Source organism: Conger conger, chromosome 2 (assembly GCF_963514075.1).
Source record: "Conger conger chromosome 2, fConCon1.1, whole genome shotgun sequence".
Classification (NCBI taxonomy): domain Eukaryota; kingdom Metazoa; phylum Chordata; class Actinopteri; order Anguilliformes; family Congridae; genus Conger; species Conger conger.
In genome coordinates this window covers 31,972,587-31,993,926 of record NC_083761.1, presented here as the reverse complement: position 1 = coordinate 31,993,926, position 21,340 = coordinate 31,972,587, and the positions used below count along the sequence as shown (strand labels likewise).

The window sequence follows — 21,340 nt, the reverse complement described above, 5'->3', positions numbered from 1 at the left end:
TTTGTCAAGTCTTGATTTAAATGATTGAAAAACCTTGATTAATGATGTTCATATATTTTCATTTTTGTAACTGTAATTATTTGTGGCTGGTCAGTTATAATGCATTCATACATTTTGCATGTGCCATATTTCATAAAACAGAAGCATAAAATTGTATTATCTTTACTTTTGCAGACCTGGCAAAAATGCTTGAACTCAGCTATGCAATCAGACATCCAAGTAAGTACTTATTTTCTAAATACATTACACATTTCATTTGTATTGCATTTCCAACAATTAAGGTCCCAAATGACTTGACAGTGTGTGCACAAATGAATAAATTTGAATGGAGAACTGTTATTACAATGAATCAAGTATCCAGTAGTTAATGACTGTGGAAGTATCTCATTAGCATTGCACTACAAACCAAGAATCTCCTTGGTACTGCTTCTTTCTATTTGGAATGACAATGTGACTGCCTGTGCTGCTTGTTGGTGCAATTGGAAGCACATGTAGCCAATGCTACCAGAGAGTTTAAAGTATGCCTGTCTCCAAATTGAGGAAACCCTCTCCCGACAAATACCCTTTTTGCTCTTATTGTATTTTTGGGGTATGCACTATACAACACTGCTTCACCATACTTTCACACATCCACACTACACTACTGACAATACTAATGTTCACACCCCACATTTGTCAGGTTTTTGTTAACAAAAGAACATCATTAAGCACTCGAACTTCACAAAGCTGTTCTCTGTCCAAAACAAAGGGCTATACATAACTCATAAGTAGTGATATGTCAGATATCTTGTGTAAAAGAAACAGTGTAATTTGATGGGGCAAGGCCCATAAAATATTACAGTGTTTCTAAGAATGCTGCTGTTCTTCCATCCAAGTCACACAGATACCCCTAATCTTGGCCTACAGTCTACATGTATGGGTCCCACCTTATTCAGAGTTTTAAACCAAAAGGTAGAGTTTCAAACGGTAGAGAACTGAATTTGGTGGTGAAGAGGTGTTCAACCTTGTTCATGGTGATATTTTCAAAATGTGTGATATTTATTATATATACACACATTTATATTTCATATATAAATAGATGTAATATAAATGTACCTCCAATGTTATACAGCTAATCTAGTATGAGAGTCTCTTGGTCATCTTTATATAATGTGATTGTAACGATACAGCTTCTACAACTACAACTACAGCTACTACGAGAATATCTATAGCTAGTTTGCCAACTGACACATAGCTATGATTCTGTGACCTGCACTTGACCTTTATGTGAGCATTACCAGACGTGGGGCTGAGATGATTGGATCTGACACGCCAACATAGAAAATTTGTTATGAGTAACTATTTGTTGTTCACACCACCAACAGGTGGCAAATGTGAGCACTGTAATCCATCGCTGTCTGAAATACTTGCAATAATTGCAATGTATGACAGTAGGGGACAGCAGAGTGTCAGTCCATGAACCTGATCTGCATGTCACCCTGGAAATGTGTATGATGGCTCACCCAAAGTAATAAAAAAAAGATTGAATAACTCTCCAGCCAAATGCTAGAATGCAAGATCGTGCACTCAACGTACAGGACTATATAAGAAATAACGATTTTGCTTAATTTGCATTTCTGTAGGTCTATGGTCGTTACAATAAACACAATGCAGGCTGACGTTTTTTTACTTATAGGCTAAGTGTGAGTTAAACCAGCCATTGCTATTCCGTTTTATACAAAGGCTTAGTTATATACTCAATTCTGATTGGCTGGGAGGGATGCGCTACTTTTCCATTTCAGTTCGGCTATGAAGTAGTGCCATCAAAATGAGCTTAATCACGGTTCTAAATTAATACCCATCAACATAAAACAATGAACAATGATTTTATTTTTTGTCAAAATGGTTAAACTGTTGCAATATCATCATTTCATAGCTTATCATTGACAACAATTAGCTAGGTTCATAGTTCAGCCCCTGTTTTGAATATAATGGACCTATTTCACGTAGCTATGGTAACAGCTTCTGTTCCAGCAAAGCAGTGTAACATTACTTTTGGTTGTATTTATGGTAGGCATCTAAACCATAGATTGAGGGTCTCAGGCTAAACTACACAATATGGTAAGAACTTAAAGGACATACACTCACCGAGTATTTATTAGAATTTTTAGGCTTCTACTGCTGTAGCCTATCCACTTAGAGTTATGATGCTTTGTGTGTTCGGAGATGCTCTTCTGCATAACACTTTTGTAATGTGTGATTATTTGCATTACTGTCACTTTTCTGTCAACTTTGACCAGTCTGGCCATGAATATTTTTTGACATGCTGAAGGTGGCTTGGTAGATTTGTGTCCAGAAGTTGCTGTCGGGGTTGAAATTGAGGTCTTTATTCAGTTTTTCTATTGGTAATGATATTGTAGAATCTGATGTAGATATGACTTTGTAGAGTTTTGAGAGTTGCTTGGGACTATTTGCTATTTTAGCAATACAGGCTATTAGTGGAGATGGAAACAGAGGGTTATTTATCAGTTCAATTTAGGTTTTGGATATACTGGTATTGCAGATATTGGTATTTGCTTATATTGAATTTAAGCATCAGCTGTCCAAAGGAAAGTATTGTGCTGTTTGAAAATAGATGAAGGTGGGTGATGCCCTTATTCCTCCATTTTATGCCTTTAATTGGTTGGTTATTAATTAAGAAATCCGGGTTGTGTCATATTGGAGTTTGGCGCATGGAGTGTGTGAAATTAATCATATATGATTTGATTTTCACCATGCTGTTAGTGTTGGCAATGGCTGGGTTTTTGAAGCAGCTATGTTTTGAAATGGATTTGCTAAGAAGAGGTAGGTCACTAATTAATAACTCTTTGCATTCTGTTTGTTCCATGTTCTATGGCTGAGTTGCTAGGTAATACTGGTGGAAATTGGGAGCGTCTAGACCACCTGTTGATTTTGGTTTCTGTAGGGTACCCAGTTTTATTCTTGGTTTCTTGTTTTTCCAGTAGAATTATGTGATGAGTAAGTCCAAAGTTTTAAACCAGTTAGAGGGCGGTTGGGTGGGGATCATGTTGAATGAATTTCTGGAAGAATTGTAATTTTTTCTGTATTGATTCTGCTTACTAGGTTACATTACATTTACATTTTAGTTATTTGGCATACACTTCTAATCCAAAGCAATTTACAAGTGCATAGGTTCTTCCACAGGTTACAGCATCAAATCCATAAATAGTAAAATCCTCTGGCCCACATTTCCCGATAAGTGTCTCTTAGCGTTTTATGAAGACATGAAAGGTACACCTTATTAAAGTTGTTTATTTTTCCAGGCATGTCACCCGAACAATTGCTTAAGGGATAGCTTCTACGTGCTATGTTACTAGGCCCATGGACGCCTCTAAGATCGATTATTCACTCCATGCAGCTACTGCTTGACATTATGAAAGAAAGTAGTGTTCTTTATGAATAAAACACTGCAGGAATACTAAAAAATATTGCATTTATCACGACTGGTGGGAACTTATTAATAAAATTTAAAACGTACAGACTAAATTATCCAACCGTAGATATATTTTTACGGTTTCAGGGTTGATTTGCCAGAAGCACCATCACATTACTGGTGTAATTCACTATTTTCTCTGATTAGCTGACATTTTCAATAAAAGCGCACCAGCAAGTACCAACACGAAAATAACAAACTATGGCAGAAAGAAGCGGTCCCACAGCTTCACAGCAAATGAAATGGAGATATTGTTAGAGGACGTGGGGCTGAATAAAGAAAATTATTTTCCAGTTTTAGGACTATGGTGTCCAACAAAACAAAGAAATAACTAAGGTTAAACATCGCTCCAGCCCACAGAGAGAGTAGGATATCGTCAGTTTATAAATATAATTTAAAAGCCAATTAGGCAACATGTTCAATGAAGTGCAACACGCATCCTTAGTAATGTACAATTTTATTCTTTATGCATGACCCATTAATGTGGTATTTTAGTAATATTATTTTCCAGATTGTTTTCTTGTTCTACTTTTTTCTTTTCCCTGTATGAACTGTATGCTATTATTTCTCCTATTAATAGAACTTTGGTTTCCAAAGTTGTGGGTGATATGTCTGGAGAGTCGCTGGTTTCTATGAATAGGGTCCATTGTTTTTTTTTTTTTAAATGGAATGAAGTCTTCTTTTAACAGTGAATTGTTAAATTGGCATTTGGCAGTCGTTTTGATTGAGGCTTTATAATTCAATTTAAGGCTGATTGGGGCATGAACTGATATACAGTTCGAGCAAGGCTGATAAAGTTCTATCTTGTGGTGCATTAATCATGGTGTTAAAATCTATTATAATTGTGGAGTCAGGTAGTTCTCTTACGGATGTAAAAAAGCTATGAAAGAATGCGGGGTCATCTGTATTTGGGCTGTAGATACTGATAATTGTGGTATTAATGTTGTTATTTGTACCATTAATAATGATATATCTGCCTTCTGAATCTGTTTTAGTATGGTTATTGATATATTGTTTTCTTTTGAATGATGACGAAACGCCATCGGTATGAACGGTATGAGGATGAGTAAAATTGGGTTTTAAGTTTGGTTTGTTCTTTTTGGGATAGTTTGGTCTCTTGAAGTAGGCAAATGTCAGCTTGTAGTTTTATGGTGGTTGATTACTTTAGTTCTTTTTGCCGGTGAGCCAATGCCACGAGCATTCCAGCTTATGAGTTTTAGTGGTGGCGACATTGTTTTGTTTATGTTATTATGGGAATTATTGTTTTTCTGTTGTTGGGAGAGGGGGAAGGGTATTTTTAGGAATCAGTACATTTGGTTTGGGCTAGGCTGGGGCAGTTAAGACAGGGGTGTACATATATAGACGGACCCAGATATGACAAGAAACAGATACATACTGTATGTAGTGTAGCATTAAAAATAAAACGTTTTGAAAGTTTCTCCATTATTTTGTGGCCTTACCCAGCAGTCACATTTTATTTGACTTCTAAGGATCTGGCTAGGAATGGTAGAAGTACTAATAATTAGACCAACATTTTCCCCTCAACCCCCCTAGTTAAACATCCGCTCCCTGCCTCCTCACTTTGACAACATACCGCCACTGATCAAGACCAATATGTAGCCTATAATGATTGAGAAATGATCAATTCTCCCATTGCGTTTTCTTCTTATCACATTGCAGAATGTAGGCTAATTCATTTCAAGATGGAACTCGATTGGGAAATGATTTTAATTAAGACTATGAAATGAATAAACAATTTTTTTGCGGTTTCACAAGCATTGAAACTGGAGTCACAATGCTTCAAATGATATACGCACATAGCCCATTCACATTAACATCAATAATTGAGTCATCTTTGACAGAACTATGGAATGGGGAATAGCATTTGAAATCAGGGACAATTTAAGCATCAGATCTTCCATCTAGTTATTGGGCCATGTCATGTCTGGGGGTCTCACAAAGCAGGAGCACTGATTTTAGCTTAATCATTTCTGTTGCATAAAACCCAGGACAGCTATTTTTACTTCAGTTTATGTTCCAGTTTTATGAGGGTTCTTCATTTTACTTGCTGCACTTATACAGCAAACTCAGTAATTCTGCTTTTTTGGGGTAAAATAACTGTTATAAGCTGTTTCACATACTGCAGTCTTTGAATGACAGCATATTCACAAATTATGTCATCATAAATGTGGATAACATAATATGATAATGGCGCTCAATAGCTATCAACACATCAAGATAGTTCACATTGGAAAACAGCCAACATATTTCCCGGGAGCACTCTTATCATAAAATGATTCTAACACCAAATGAATTAGCCTGCCACAAGTTATTTCACTGAATATTTATTTTCTGTAAAATAGACATGGTATAAATTTAGCATGATCACATATTGTACAAAGAAAGCGTAGCTAATAACCATGATTGAGATGCGTTTGCTTATTTAAGGATATATAAACACACATCACAAAACGTAGTCTTGTAAAAAAGACCTGTAAAAAAAAAAAAAAAAAAGACAAACTGTTATAAGACATGGAGTCATGGGCCCTCCTAAACCACAGGGCCCCCTAAACAATGGGCCCCGGTGCCGCTGCACCTGCTGCACTGCCTATATGACCGCCACTGTTCAGAATGTATTATATGAAACTGTTTACCACTGACAAATGAAAAATAATCAGAAAGATACATTTTTTGTAAGATATTTCTGCTCTCTACTGAATGAAGACCAGGCTGAAATCCTAGAGGCACCACAAACCTAAAGTATCAAAAAACAGTGTAACATTACTTACTGTAACTTGCCAAGGATAAAGCCCCAGGACCAGGGGCCTCATTTATAACCATTGCGTATGCACTAAAAAGGTATTTAAATTTGTGTACGCTATTTTCTAAGCATAAATTGGGATTTATAAAAAATAAAGTTGAGGAACTTGGTGTACATTTATGGAAACTATGACCCATGCGTACACACATTATGGAGGCAGAGGGAAACAGTGAATTACAGTTTCAATTTCATTATTTGGAATCCATATAAAATTAAATGTTAAGCAATTCCAGTATTTGTGAAAGGGTGAGAAAACGGCTGGGTGATGACCATGCACAATGATGCACAATGGCTGCTTTAGCACTGTTAGAGGGCTTCACCAATGGCAGGCTTCGGATGGAGATGGTGTTCCTGTGAGGGAGCAGGGGCGGGAGACCAAGAGCGACCGGGAAGGGAACACAAAGTTACCAACGATAAGTTGGATAACCACTGAAATCAGCGCGGACCCCTCACAAATGTGGGGCCACTAGGAGAGGAATATAAAACAGAAAATGGAAGAGAGACTCCATGGCGAACTGCCCACTGAAACAAAACCATGAAATTGCAAACTGGCACGAAATCCCCGAAGAAGTGGGTGAGTTTTGTGTGAGAAAATAACTGAAAAGAGAACCAAACTCCCCGGCGATTCGCCAACCGAAAATCTGACCTGAACTATAACGGTCAGGAAAAACAAAACAAGATTTCCGACAGGCAGTCTCGAAAGGGCTAAACATTAGCGGCGTACTCTGCCACTCACTCCTCTAAACAGAAGCGGACCTAAGCAACAAAAATAGGGAAGGTCCACGGGAACCAACCAACCCAAAAGAAACAATATTGGTCCCTTTACTTCTAGCTAATTTTGAAACTGAATGCAATTCAGTCCTCCAATAACCCTCTATACCTCTATACCTCTATACCTCTATACCTCTATACCTCTATACCTCTACCTGCTCAGTGTACATATCAAAATGAAACACCAACGATCAGAGCAGTGCCAGGAAGATACTTAAATAGCTCTCCACACAGCTGACTGCAATCGGCCATGATCACACCCGCATTCCACATGCGGGAGGTAATTTCTCCTGCTGAACGTGGCCGGCACGCCCTCTCGAGGTCCAGAGAGGTAAATACTGGAATTTCCAGAAGTAGGCAGTGAAAACCATGACAGTTCCAGGGACCACAACGATTTTCCGGCCCAAGATGATGACTGGCTTATGAGCCGATTTTGTTGAGCCTCGATTTTGCATGTTAACAAATAAACGTGGATAAAAAAACACCATACAATAAGCCATAAGTGAACCAACAGCTAATAATAAAACACCGAAATTCTACGGTACTATGGTACTGTAGAATTCAATTCCCTGGGGTGTTTGCATTCTTTACCCCCTGAAATGGCCACAGATTGAAGGCTAGTTTAGAATCTAAACAGCGTATTGTAATATTGCTTAAACCGCAATGATACGGCTGGTGGTTAATGTGCTTTTTTTACTGAGTTTAGCATTTCAGCTTCAGAAAAAAATTTCGGTTATCGGTTAGCAATTTTTTGTACAACAACGTTTAAATGAGGACGAATTTGCTTTTGTCAAACAATTCCATCAATGTTCAAATTATTTTTCTTATTTATCTTTCTAAATTTCTATTCTTCCCTTTGCGCTCTGATATTGCCATTCACAGACATAGCCTACAAGGATATTTATCTGCTTCTCAATATTAATTAAGGGTGTTTCTTTAACCATGTATGGGTAATTGTGGGAGTGAACTAGGCGGTGTGTTGGGCTCGTGCACATACGGACAATTCCAAGTTGATTTGGGATTTATTAAAGGAAATTAAGCACTTGCAGGCATACGCAAGGTTTTATAAATCAGAATATTTTTTGGCATACGTACATGTCGTACAGTTCCTCATTTGTACATACGCCAATATTTAGTATGGATTCTCCATAGTGTTTTAGAAATGAGGCCCCAGATGTCTACCCCAAGTTCTTTAAACACCATGAATACAGCTCTAATCTCAGTATTACTCAAGCCAAATAAAGACACAACACAATGTGAAGTTACCGTCCGTCATCCCTCATCAACACTGTAGGGTTGTAGGTTCTCCACAAAATAGTGAGGATGACTACTTCAATCGTATACATCTCAGTCCTCATGTGGGCGCCAAATATGTAGGAGAAACACTGTATACTGCAATTAGAAATCAGTCTCATAAAATTACTATTATCTGAAATATCTAACCACAAATTTAGTATTTTCATTAATAATTAAAATAACCAATATTAATGATTAAATATAGAGTTCTTCGGAAGACTAATTTGTCATGTCATGCAACACCAAAACTTACAAACTTAAAATTATTTATTAAACAAAACTACAAACACAGAGTAGACTAATCTGGAAATCAATGCTAACAAAGAATAGGAATGTGTGTGTGCTTGTACGTGTGTGTAAGTACGCTTTGTCTCGATGCCACTTGTTGCCCTGTTGTAGCTGAGCCTATTAATCCAAGGAAAATAAAACCAACGCAATATTTTTAGACAGTAAGTCACTCTGGGCCGGATCTGGCCTGAAGTCAGCCGGTACCGGCACGGATCCGGTCCAGAGTCACTTGCTATCCGGGCAGCAGGTCAATAAATATAACATTTGTTTAATTATGCTTTGCCGTATGGATGATACTGCACAAAAGCCATCTGCTTAGTAGCCTTAATAATATATCAGCAATGAATAACATTCATAAACCTTTTTATCTTCCAAAGCTTCATTTCAGGTTTCTTAAGAAATTGTAAGCTATGAGACATTGATGTCAAAGTTAAGACATATTAAAATTACATAGGCTACAATTACATTGTATATAATGTAACATTAGCTAAAATTTTACTTTAATGCAAATGTTCTTTGTGGTCTTTGCGAAACCATTCATCACTTTTATTACATAGCCTAGCTGATTATATTACAGAAAATGTAAAGACAACATGATTTAGCTCAATATTAGCTGTGATATCCTAACTATTCAGCTGGTCTGCGGAATGTACATGCGTTGCCTGCTGACGGCATTAACGTTACATCTTACGGCTCAACGGCACTGTACTTTCAGTTCATGGCTCGGCCGTTCAGTCGTTCAATGGCTCATTCGGCTCTCTCGTTCACTGGCTCCTTTCGGTCACAAAATAGTTCACAGGCTCAGTGGCTCTCGTTTGTTTACTCCTTTCAGTCACTTTTTGTTCACTGGCTCAGTATGGCTCCGCGGCTCGCTGACATAGGTACGTACAGTCGTTAATTTGTGGTTGTTTGATTGGTATTTCAGTAAGCCTGTCGGCCTTCACACAAGTGCTGGCCTGATAAGTAGCTATTGGACACTGAGTACTTCACTAAGGAGGTGAAGGAGAAGGCTCAGTTTATAGCCTATCCACTTAGACAACCTGTTAGACAGGTTATGAGGACAGGTTCAGAGATGCTCTTCTGCATACCACTGTTGTAATGCGTGGTTATTTGCATTACTGTCACCTTCCTGTCAGCTTCGACCAGTCTGGTCCTTCTCCTCTGACTTCTCTCATTACCAACGTGTTTTTGGCCTGCAGAACTGCTGTTCACTGGATGTTTTTTGATTTTCGCACCATTCTCTGTAAAATCTAGAGATCAGAAGCTCAGCAATTTCTGAGATACTCAAACCCCCCTGTCTGGCACCAAGAGTCATACCACAGTCAAAGTCACTTAGATCACATTTCTTTCCCATTCTGACATTTGGTCTGAAAAACAGTTGAACCTTTTATGCTTTTATGCATTTAGTTGTGGCCACATGATTGGCTGATTAAATATTTGCATTAACAAGCTGATGTACAGGTCTACCTAATAAAGTGGTCACTGAGTGTACATTCACACTATTACATTACATTACATTAATGGCATTTGGCAGACGCCATTAGGTGAAAACATCAATATCAACGTTATCACAACTCATAATGCAACATACAAGATCACACGGTATAAATTTAGCGTGATCACATATTGTACAAAGAAAGTGTAGCTAATAACCATGACTGAGACAAGTTTGCTTATTTAAGGATATATAAACAAACACCACTGATAAAGCAAACATAGTTTAGATCCATGGGCCCTCCAAAACCACGGGCCTCCTAAACCACGGGCCCCGGTGCCACTGCACTTGCTGTACCGCCTATATGATCGCCACTGCATGCATTACAAAAGTCTCTTGTTCAGCTGTGGAGTAGAGTGCTCACATTTTCCATCTGGTGGTGGTTATGCAATGACAAACCCTAAAATTATGGTTTATGGTTAATCTTGCTACAAGTGACTGCTCAGCCTGTTACAGGCCGAAATGCAATGTGGCTGCCCCCTACTGTATTGTTCCCCAGAAGCAGAATGGCAAATGAAACGGGAAACCATTGTAATGAGGTGCACAGTCAGGGTTGTCAGTAGACTATCAAAAGCAGCCAGCTATTCGTTGGCTATACCTAGGTCCTTCAGAATCCGCGGCCGCAGAACTCCGATGAGAAATCCCCAGAAATTCAGATGAATTCAAACGTTGCAAGTCATAAACAAGTGAATACAATATTGCCTCTCGCTATTTAGTAGTAGCTAGGTAGTTAGCTAGTATCTAATCCGTATGAAAACTGACAGAAACAAACAATAATGATTTTATAAAGTCTTAATAAAGATTTCCCTCCCCCTTCTGTGTGAACATGCTGACGTTGAAACACCCCCAACACCAATTTTCAACCGATGACCTTTAATTATTGTAAATACAATGTTTTGGTACAGAGTGTCGGTCTGTGTTTGCCTGTCACAACGATTATCACTCTGATCGCTTAGGTTATGTTAGTAGCAAGCTATTTATCAGTGCTCCACAAGAAAGTATGCATTAATATAACATTTGATAACTGGGAATGTTGAGATAACATTTCCAAATCTACCAGTAGTGTCTTATGGCACTCAATCCAGTGGAGGTGGCCATGAGCAGTTTCAGCCAAATCTACTTGCACACATACTACTTGGGTTGTGCTAACAAAACAGCTCCAATCTCTGTGGTGCAAGGCTGAAATTGGAGCATGTAGAGAGTCTCTGACACTGAATGTGTCTGGATGGAAAAGATCAGTGCAGCTGAAAAGCTTTTGCTGTGTTTTGGCTTTATAAAAATGTATGTCCTTATTTTGATTAATTATTTTTTCCTATGAACCGTTAGAGGGAAGGGCAATTAGGATAATTAATAGGCTCCTAATTAAGTTGTTCAACACATGTTTAAGTGTGATCATATTTTTCCTTGAACCTATTAAAACAATACAGATTTGGCTCTACCAAATTATTAGTTTTAGTGGCCATGTGTCCATGCTTTCACCAGTGATTCACCTCTTTAAGTAATTGTTTGCAATATTGCATAATGAGCACAGCATGGACATCAAATCAAAGCATCAAATTAAGATTTTTTTTTTTTTTTAAGAAACATTAAGAAAATTAAGAACAAATATAAATAAGAATAAAAATTCTGTGTTTGGAATGAAAACCATCATACCAGGGATCATGATTTGGAACCACTAGATTAGGGTATGTGGTCATTTCTGGTTGTTTTTAATTTTTCATTATTGAAGGAAAAAGTGCATCGCTATCTCAACCTGAAGGTTGAGTAATTTCAGCACCAGCTGACAGAGGAGACTGTTGCAATTAGTGGAATCAGTCTAATTCTGCCCTGCTTGAATTTGTTGGGGTTTTTCTTTGACTTTTCAATATAGGCTATTTCTACAGAATTAAGCAAATTGCACAGCAATTTGACTGTGTTTAAATGAGGAGGGGGAAACAGAGCCGTAGCCTATAGCTCTGAAGGGAAGAATACACACTGCTGCGTAAAAGGATATTGATTTGAGCGGAACGGAAAATTTACATTTATTTGATCTAAATACATGCCCGCTGGTACACAATGATCTTGTAAAATCTAGTTTTCCAGGAAATTGATGGAAAAAGACGTTGGTGTGAAAATATACAAGTAACGTTAAACGTTATATTTGTTTTATATATACAGTACTGTGCAGAAGTCTTAGGCACCCTAGACTTTATTATATATATGTGTATTTTTTGTGTGTGTGTTAGTATAAAAGAACATATTTGAGATTTCCAAATATTCATTTTCCTAAATATTTAATTTTACAGAGACATTTTTGTATTTAATTTAAAGAAGTAACTTATTTGACTTTTTTCATAAAAACTTGATCAAGGCTGTCAGAAGCCAGGAGCCAACCAAAATCTACAGAAGAACTGTGCAAGTTCTCCAACATGCTTGGAACAACCTCCCTGCTGACTGTCTTAGTCAACGCTGTCCTGCAATTCAATATCTCAGAGAATTGACACCAAAGGGTGGTCACAAAAAATATTGATTTGATTCAGTAACTCATTCATTCATTCATTCATTCATTATCCTAACCCGCTTATCCTGAACATGGTCGCAGGGGGGCTGGAACCTATCCCAGCATACATTGGGCGAAAGGCAGGAATACACCCTGGACAGGTTGCCAGTCCATTGCAGGCCAAACACACCATTCACTTACACACTCATACCTATTGCCAATTTAGACTCTCCAATCAGCCTAACCTGCATGTCTTTGGACTGTGGGAGGAAACCGGAGTACCCGGAGGAAACCCACGCAGACACGGGGAGAACATGCAAACTCCTCACAGAGAGGCCCCAGCCGACGGGGATTTGAACCCAGGACCTCTTTGCTGTGAGGCGGCAGTGCTACCCACTGCACCATCCATGCCGCCACCAGTTTTTAACTATTCTGCCAAATTACTAAAATGTAATGTCAAATGTATTGTACGTTTATTTAGGACCTTTCAGGACCACAGAATGGTTCCAGATGCTTAGACAAAATGTAATATTCGAAAAAAGGAAAAAGGTAACCTGAGTAAAAACAAAACACAATTTCATAAATTACAATTTCATTTATTTTCATTTTTCAATGAAAAAAGTAATTGCTCCCTTAATCTTAAAAACTGGTTGCACCACATTTAGCAGCAGTCAAACTGCTATCAAACACCTAATTATATCATTTGTTATTAGTTCTTTACAACACTGTGGAGGTATTTTCCACACACTTTTCTTGGCAGAACTTTAATTCAGAGGTTTGTTTTGCCGTGATCAAAGGAAACTCCATAAAAGGTGAGCCATTTCTAAGGCTCTGGGACTCCCAGCCACAATAGAGTCATTATCTCCAAATGTAGAACTACTGGAACAGTAGTAAATATTTTCAGGAGTCACTGGCCTGCCAAAATTCCTCCAAGGGCACAGTTACACCTAATCCAGGAAGTCACACATGATCCCTGAAGAACACCTAAAGAACATCTGCAAGCCCCTGTAACCTCAGCTATATCATGTTCATGACTCTACAATAAAAAAGAGACAAGGCAAAGAAGAGATTCATGAGAGTGTAGCAAGGTGGAAACCACTGCTAACCAAGAGAAATTATTGTTGGCACCAGAAACAGGAGTATTCCAGAAACTGCTGATTTTCTAGAGTTTGCTGAGAATGGTGCGAAAAACAAAAAAACATCCAGTGAGTAGCAGTTCTGCTGGCAAAAATGTGTTAATGGGAGTGGTCAGAGGAGAAGGGTCAGACTGGTCGAAGCTGACTGGAAGGTGACAGTAACACGAATAACCATGCATTACAACAGTGGTATGCAGAAGAGCATCTCTGAATAAACAACGTGTCAAAACCTCTAAGTAGAAGACCAATAAATCAAAAAAATAAGTAAGTTTAACCCTTTAATCCATTTGTCTGAGGGCAAAATGAGGGAAACAGGTGACTGTGCCATGCTCTGACATTTCTGTCATTTTAATCAACTGTATCTACAGTGATTCCAAAGTTCTCAACACAAACTCAGCTACAATAATATGGCAACAGTAAGTTGGTCAGAATCATATGTTGCTCTAGAATCACACAAATTGTAAACAGTAGTTTTGAACACATACAAAACTGCTGTAAAAACACACACTAAACAGTTGTAACAAAAAATTTTAATCATTGAAATGTGTTCATCTAGGTCTTGGATATCAAAAGATGTTGTAGGAAATCCAATTAGAAATATAAAATAAATTACAAAACCTTAGTGTTATCACTACTATTCAGCACCAGTTGACAATGGGAGGGCGAATGACCTGCCAGATAAGTAGGCTTTTCACACCTGGCCTGACCCCTCCCTACCTCTAAGCCTTTCCACAAAGCAATACTCAGTGAGCCATTTAGAAGACAGAAACAAATACATTTTTTGATTCAGGAAATTGAAATCTTGAATCTGGAATTGAAATCACCACATTAGATTACATTAGATTCAACTTGATTGTCACTGCACAGAGTACAAGTACTATTATAATGAAATAGTTTGGCATCTAACCAGTGCAATGAAGATGCCATTCTCAAAGACCTCAAAGTTTTGCATGCCATTGTTGGAAACAGTTCCTGTTTAGCTGCAAGCACAGGGGGACATCACAATCTTTGCACTTCCACGGAGTGCTCTGTTTTTTCTGTTGAGGAAATATTTCTGTCGCTGTTCCTCCTTGGCCCTTTTAGTTGGGTGAAGTTGTTGACAGCAGTGATGTTTGAAGAAGCACTCAAGAGTCAATAGTTTTTCAAACTACAAATCTTTAGTTTAAAATAAAACAGATTAATATAGGGAATCTGTGTGCTCTGTGAAAGAAGCTTCAAGAGACCAGAAAATTCCAAAGTAACAGTAGGAAGTGTCCTAGCCTTTATGCAATATAGCTAACCAATCATCTGATATGCAAACATCACATTGTCCCTCTTAACCCGCCTTAATATTTTCTGTCACTCTATGACAGTTGAGCTGTCTTAAGCCCCCATCACTGCAATCACCAAACAAAAACATTTCCCTTCTGAAGGCACACGCTACTAGGCCCGCAATCAGAAACCCGCGTCATGGCCTTTTAAACACCTGATTAAATGAGCTTAATGTACTTTGAGCACTCTTGTACACAATATGTTTGAACAGACACACAGTTTTAATAAACTTCATCATTATTCTAAACATTCATAGTTTCAATAAAAGCATTTTGATCAAACTTCAACATTTCCCAGTGTCCATCCTGCAAAGCGCACATGTCTTGCGACCATACAAAGCTACCTTGCTGACACCCAGAGTCTGTATGGATGTAGGCACTGGCACATGATTATAAATGATCGGTGAGATTCCTTTGGTACCTTCTGTGTACCTTCTATGAGACACCACACAGCTGTGCAGTGAGCTCCTACACAAAAGCCTTGTGTGTCATTGCTTCCTGTTATCCCAGTGATCATAGTTCTTTGTGCAGAATGTATGCATTTGTTGGCGCAATGTCCAAAAAATGTAAAAACTATTTCCAGTACCATCTCATCTCATTTGTGCTGTGCTGTGTAATACTGTATCAGTTGGTCGGACAGATCAACACCCCCCATGTGTGCATTGTAATTGATGATAGGCGAGGGGCATGGAAATTTCTTGGAAATCCATGTGACCGTATGGTAAGGAAGTAAAACATCACAAGGCTAAGAGTGACTACACCACCCCTGATTATAATGGGTAGGGGAATCCAGCTAGGTATGGCATAAGAAGCAACAACTGTTAATATAAAAATAAAGATTGTATTTTTATTTATCCTTAAAAAGTAGTTTGTTTGGTATCATACTCCAGCACATCGAGAAAAAGCTACTGGCCCTTGGTGTTACAGGTAGTCTTCCCACCAAATAGTTAGATAAATAAATACACAAAAGAAAAATACAACAATCCAGAGATAGATACTTCAACCATGTGGCTAGGGTAGGCCCTTAGGGGTTGAGTAGGACACAATAGTCCTAAACCCATGTGATGCACAGCACAATCCGTGATCACTACACACTGTCCACAAAGAAATACACAATTTCAACAGCAAACAATAGTCACTGTACAGGACCAAAAGCTACTCTGAAATAATAGAGGCGGAATTAGTAGCCTGAGGGCCAATCCACCAGCCAGAATGGTCTCGGTTTTTCAGGGCACAACAGTAGATGCGTTATATGGGCATGCACCTAAAAAGACAATGAACCAAATAAAGGAAATATACACTTAAATCACAATACACTAAAAGTAAACCAAGGCCAACCAAAAAGATAAGAAGTCAACAAACAACCACTATGGTGGCTCAACCAATTTCTAAAGTAATATTAGAGGGAAAAGAAACAGTGGCCATACAGCACTCCAAGCGGAATGGCCTACGGAGCAAAATAACAATAAATGCCAAACAATTTAAAAGTACGTCGTCATTAAATGTGAACAGAAGACTGTGATCTAAATCTAATCAATATTTGGTGTGACCACCCTTTGCCTTCAAACCAGCATCAATTCTTCTAGGTACACTTGCACAAAGTCAGGGATTTTGTAGGCATATAGTCAGGTGTGTGATTTACCAATTATACCAAACAGGAGCTAATAATCATCAATTTAATATGTAGGTTGAAACACAATCATTAACTGAAACAGAAACAGCTGTGTAGGAGGGTTAAAACTGGGTGAGGAACAGCCAGATTCTGCTGCGGACAGGGGTTTCCAGATGTGCTGTCCAAGCTCTGTTGAAGAAGCACAAAGAAATGGCAATGTTGAGGACCGTAGACACAGTGTTCAGCCAAGGAAACTTGATGAAAGACACATCATGCTTACTTCCCTTCGCAATCAGAAGATGTCCTTCAGTGCCATCAGCTCAGAATTTGCAGAAACCAGTGGGACCCAGGTACACCCATCAACTGTGCGGAGAAGTCTGGTCAGAAGTGGTCTTCGTGGAAGAATTTTGGCCAAAAAGCCATACCTCTGACGTGGAAACAAGGCCAAGCGACTGAACTATGCATGGAAACACAGGAACTGGGGTGCAGAAAAATGGCAGCAGGTTCTCTGGACTGATGAGTCAAAATAGAAATATTTGGCTGTAGCAGAAGGCAGTTTGTTCGCCGAAGGGCTGGAGAGCAGTACAAGAATGAGTGTCTGCAGGCAACAGTGATGCATGGTGGAGGTTCCTTGCAAGTTTGGGGCTGCATTTCTGCAAAAGGAGTTGGGGATTTGGTCAGAATTAATGGTCTCCTCAATGCTGAGAAGTACAGGCAGATACTTATCCATCATACAATACCATCAAGGAGGCATCTTATTGGCCCCAAATTTATTCTGCAGCAGAACAACGACCCCAAACATACAGCCAATGTCATTAAGAACTATCTTTAGCGTAAAGAAGAACAAGGAGTCCTGGAAGTGATGATGTGGCCCCCACAGAGCCCTGATCTCAACATCACCGAGTCTGTCTGGGATTACATGAAGAGACAGAAGCATTTGAGGCTGCCTAAATCCACAGAAGAACTGTGGCTGTGGTTTGCAAGTATACCAAGAAGAATTGATGCTGTTTTGAAAGCAAAGGGTGGCCACACCAAATATTGATTTGATTTAGAGTTTTCCTTTGCTCATTCATTTCTTCTGTTCATGCATTTTGTTAATTGATAAAAAATGAACTATTAACATTTCTATTTGAAAGCATTCTTATTTCACATCTATTTTCAAACATTTTAAAATAATTAATATTATATGTCAATAGGTGCATTTGGAAGTCAAGATTCTAATGTTTCTGTCACTATGTTCATTGCATATGTCTGGTAAAATCTCACAAAGTTAATCATCCAAATAGAAAGGAAAGTTGATTTGATCTTGTCCGCCGACCCCAGAGGGCTAATAAATACCTAATAAAGTGCTGACTGAATGTATATCATAAACACACTGGCTTATAGAAGCAAGATGTACTTTGCCAGATTTAATCCACTTTAATGTGGTTCTAGAACAGTTATAGTTAGTGGTATTTTGTATTTTGACAGTGGTACAATTTCTTATCTTTTGGCTTTGTACTCCAGCACACTGGATTTTAAATGAAACAATCAATTAAAATACAGAATTTCATCTTTAATTTGATTTGCATCCATATCAGGTGATTAATGTCGGAATCACATCCCTTCATACATTCATACATAGTGCCCCCATTTTTGACGACCAAAAGTAATTGGACAGTTGGCTGCAAAGCTGTTTCTGATTAGTCAGATGTATTCAATTGCTTACTTCATACAGGTATAAGAAAGCTTTCAGTATTGATCATTGATTCTAGGCTTTTAATTGCCTATTATTGGCTTTTGTCACATGAAGTCCAGCAGTGTGCCATTATGTCAATGAAGCCCATATGAGGCTGTGTACTGTGTACTTTGTCCTAGGTAGGGGCAGCCTGTAGCATAGTGTGACTCGAACCCGCAAGCTCAGTGGTTTGATCCCCAGTGTAGCCATAATAAAATCTGTACAGCTGTTGGGCCCTTGTACTCCTGTATCCCCCCAGGTATCCCCCCCACTAATCAGCTGTCAGTCACTTTGGATAAATGCGTCAGCCAAATAACATGTAATGTTACATTACATTACATAAAAATATCCGTAAAAAGAAAGAGAGCACAGGTGTATGCTTGGGATCATTGCCTTCCTTTGTGATGGAGCACCATCTAATGAGTTATTTGATTGAACTTCAGTAGATAAAATGCTTCTGCACACTTCAGAATTAATTCTGCTGCTGCTATGATATATTATAAATGAAAGCAAGTGGCACTTGTGGCCGCCATATATGCCAATACTGGAACAACCCCACCACCATGAGGGTAGGTTGCTTTGGTTCATGGGCTGTTTCTTTTAGCCTCCGCGCTCTGCTCTTGCCATGACACTGATACAAGTCAATCTTGGTCTTATCTGTCCACAAGACCTTTTTCCAGAACTATGCAGGCTCTTTTAGGTAATTCTTAGCATGATGTAACTTGGTCACCGTGTTTTTGCGGCTAACTAGTAGTTTGTATCTCGCAGTATACTCCATAGTTCTGTTTATAACGTTTCCTGTGGACAGTCGTCACTGACACATCCATGCCTGCCTCCTGAAGAGTGTTTCTGATCTGTAAGGTTTTTCTTCATCATGGCACAAATTCTTTGATCATCAACTTGGCCTAATAGGTTATTTGCAATTACCCAGTGCTCTATTTCTTTAACCATTCATTTGGTTTGGTCTATTTTTTCTTCTTCTTATTTCTCAGCCTCATATTGGCTTCCTTGACTGTCATTGGCACTCTGGCCCAATAAGGCAAATTCCAACACGGATCACCCAATATAATACCCTCAAATTAAAGGTGACAGTCAATTTTATATTCATTGTTTAATTTCAAATCCAATGTACTGGAGTAAGAAGTCAAAAGATCAGAAATTGTGCCATGGTCCAATTACTTACAGACTGCACTGTACTTCAGATTAGTCTACTGTATATCCACTAAAAACTACCTGTATTCATACTACCAATGTTAGGCGTCAAGTAAATGGTGAAATGGTGATTACTCTGATGTAGTGACACTGGAGCATTAGGTGGGGAAAACATGTTTACTATTTGCTTGTTATCTATGCAACAAGAAAAAAGACACTTGGCGTTCCTTGCCTCACCTGAACAAGTACCAAGTAGTTGGATGTTTATTTTTTTTTATCTGGCTAGCAATCTGCTGTGCTATCTGTACTGTGTAAAATCATCACTGGGTTGCAGAATTGTGATGACATATTTTTCGGGGGGACAACTGGTTAAAAAACTAGCTAAGACTAGCTTGGTGCTATGTTATTAATTAGTTGCCCATAAACTGTGTAGATTTTTAATCAGTTTTTCTAATGGATGCACATAACTTGCCATACATCTATTGAACATCTGTTTAATTTAGTTTATTTCTGTTTCAGTTGTTCCTTTGAAGACAGGGCTGGCGTACGAAATCCTGGAGAGAGGTCGTGTCCGTTTCTGGGTTCAGGCTCAGAAGTTGTCCTCTGCTGTCTCCTACAGATTTGTTGTTAATGACAAAGAGGTCACCAGTAGTGAGGTACTGTCCACATTTCTCCAGTTGAATCATCATCATCAGCAGAAAACAAAATACAGAATCATATGTGGTTTATAAATTGCTCAAGAAACACGCTCTAACCCAGGGGTCGGCAACCCTGGTCCTGGAGAGCCGCAGGGTGTGCTGGCTTTCGTCTCCACCTTAAAATAAGCAACCAATTCAGACCCAAGAAACCAGGTGAGGTAGGTTAACTGTGTAATCAACGGCTTTCATTGATCAATTAATTCCAAGTAACAACGAAAGCCAGCACACCCTGCGGCTCTCCAGGACCAGGGTTGCCGACCCCTGCTCTAACCAATAGTAATCACTGAAATGTGTTCATCAAGGTATCCAAAACCAAATATTTAGCAAATCAATGAGAAATATAAAATAAATTACTAATATTTAGTGTTGCCACTGCCATGTTTCAACACTTTTGCACTATTGCATTGATCAATCACATTTTTCAATTTTGCATCTGTGTATCCATTTTCAGAGCCACAAGATCAGCCATAATGCATCTGCTGGTATTATTGAGATGGTGGTGGATCGCTTCACAAAAGAGAATGAGGGAACTTACACTGTTCAGATCCACGATGGAAAAGCCAAGAACCAGTCCTCCCTGGTCCTTGTCGGAGATGGTCAGTAAAAATGTGTGCAGATATTATGTAGTATCTTGGGATACAAATTTCCAGTATTAATTTTTACTTTCTGTTCTCTTGCAGTTTTCAAGGCAGCTTTAAAGGAAGCTGAATTCCAAAGGAAAGAGTACATAAGGAAACAAGGTACTATATCACTCTATAATCACTGTAGCGCGAAATGTGGGCTATTCATTAGCTAACTGGGAGTCTGCAATACTTCATAATTTCTTAAGAATCATGTCAATTATATAAAAAACAAAAATCATAATTCACAGCATTGTTATTGGGCCGCCTGTAGCATAGTGGGTAAGGTACATGACTGGGACCTGCAAGGTTGGTTGTTGTAGCTCTGATAAGATCCGTACAACTGTTGGGCCCTTGAGCAAGCCCTTTAAGCCCACATTGCTCCAGGGGGGATTGTCTCTTGCTTAGTTTAATGAACTGTAAGTCTCTTTGGATAAGAGTGTTCATGTAATGTAAAAGTTTGCTCATAATGA

The 21,340-nt window shown here is 38.6% G+C and overlaps 1 protein-coding gene across 1 annotated transcript in view; it reads left to right on the top strand.

Moving 5' to 3' along the window:
• The window catches only part of myom2a (myomesin 2a), a 138,001-nt gene that overhangs the window by 81,125 nt on the left and 35,536 nt on the right, over positions 1-21,340 (top strand). The window contains exons 24-27 of the mRNA XM_061229219.1: positions 175-219; positions 20,069-20,205; positions 20,699-20,843; positions 20,928-20,987. Of these exons, the coding sequence (XP_061085203.1) occupies positions 175-219; positions 20,069-20,205; positions 20,699-20,843; positions 20,928-20,987 (387 nt within the window). The remainder of the gene's footprint in view (positions 1-174; positions 220-20,068; positions 20,206-20,698; positions 20,844-20,927; positions 20,988-21,340) is intronic.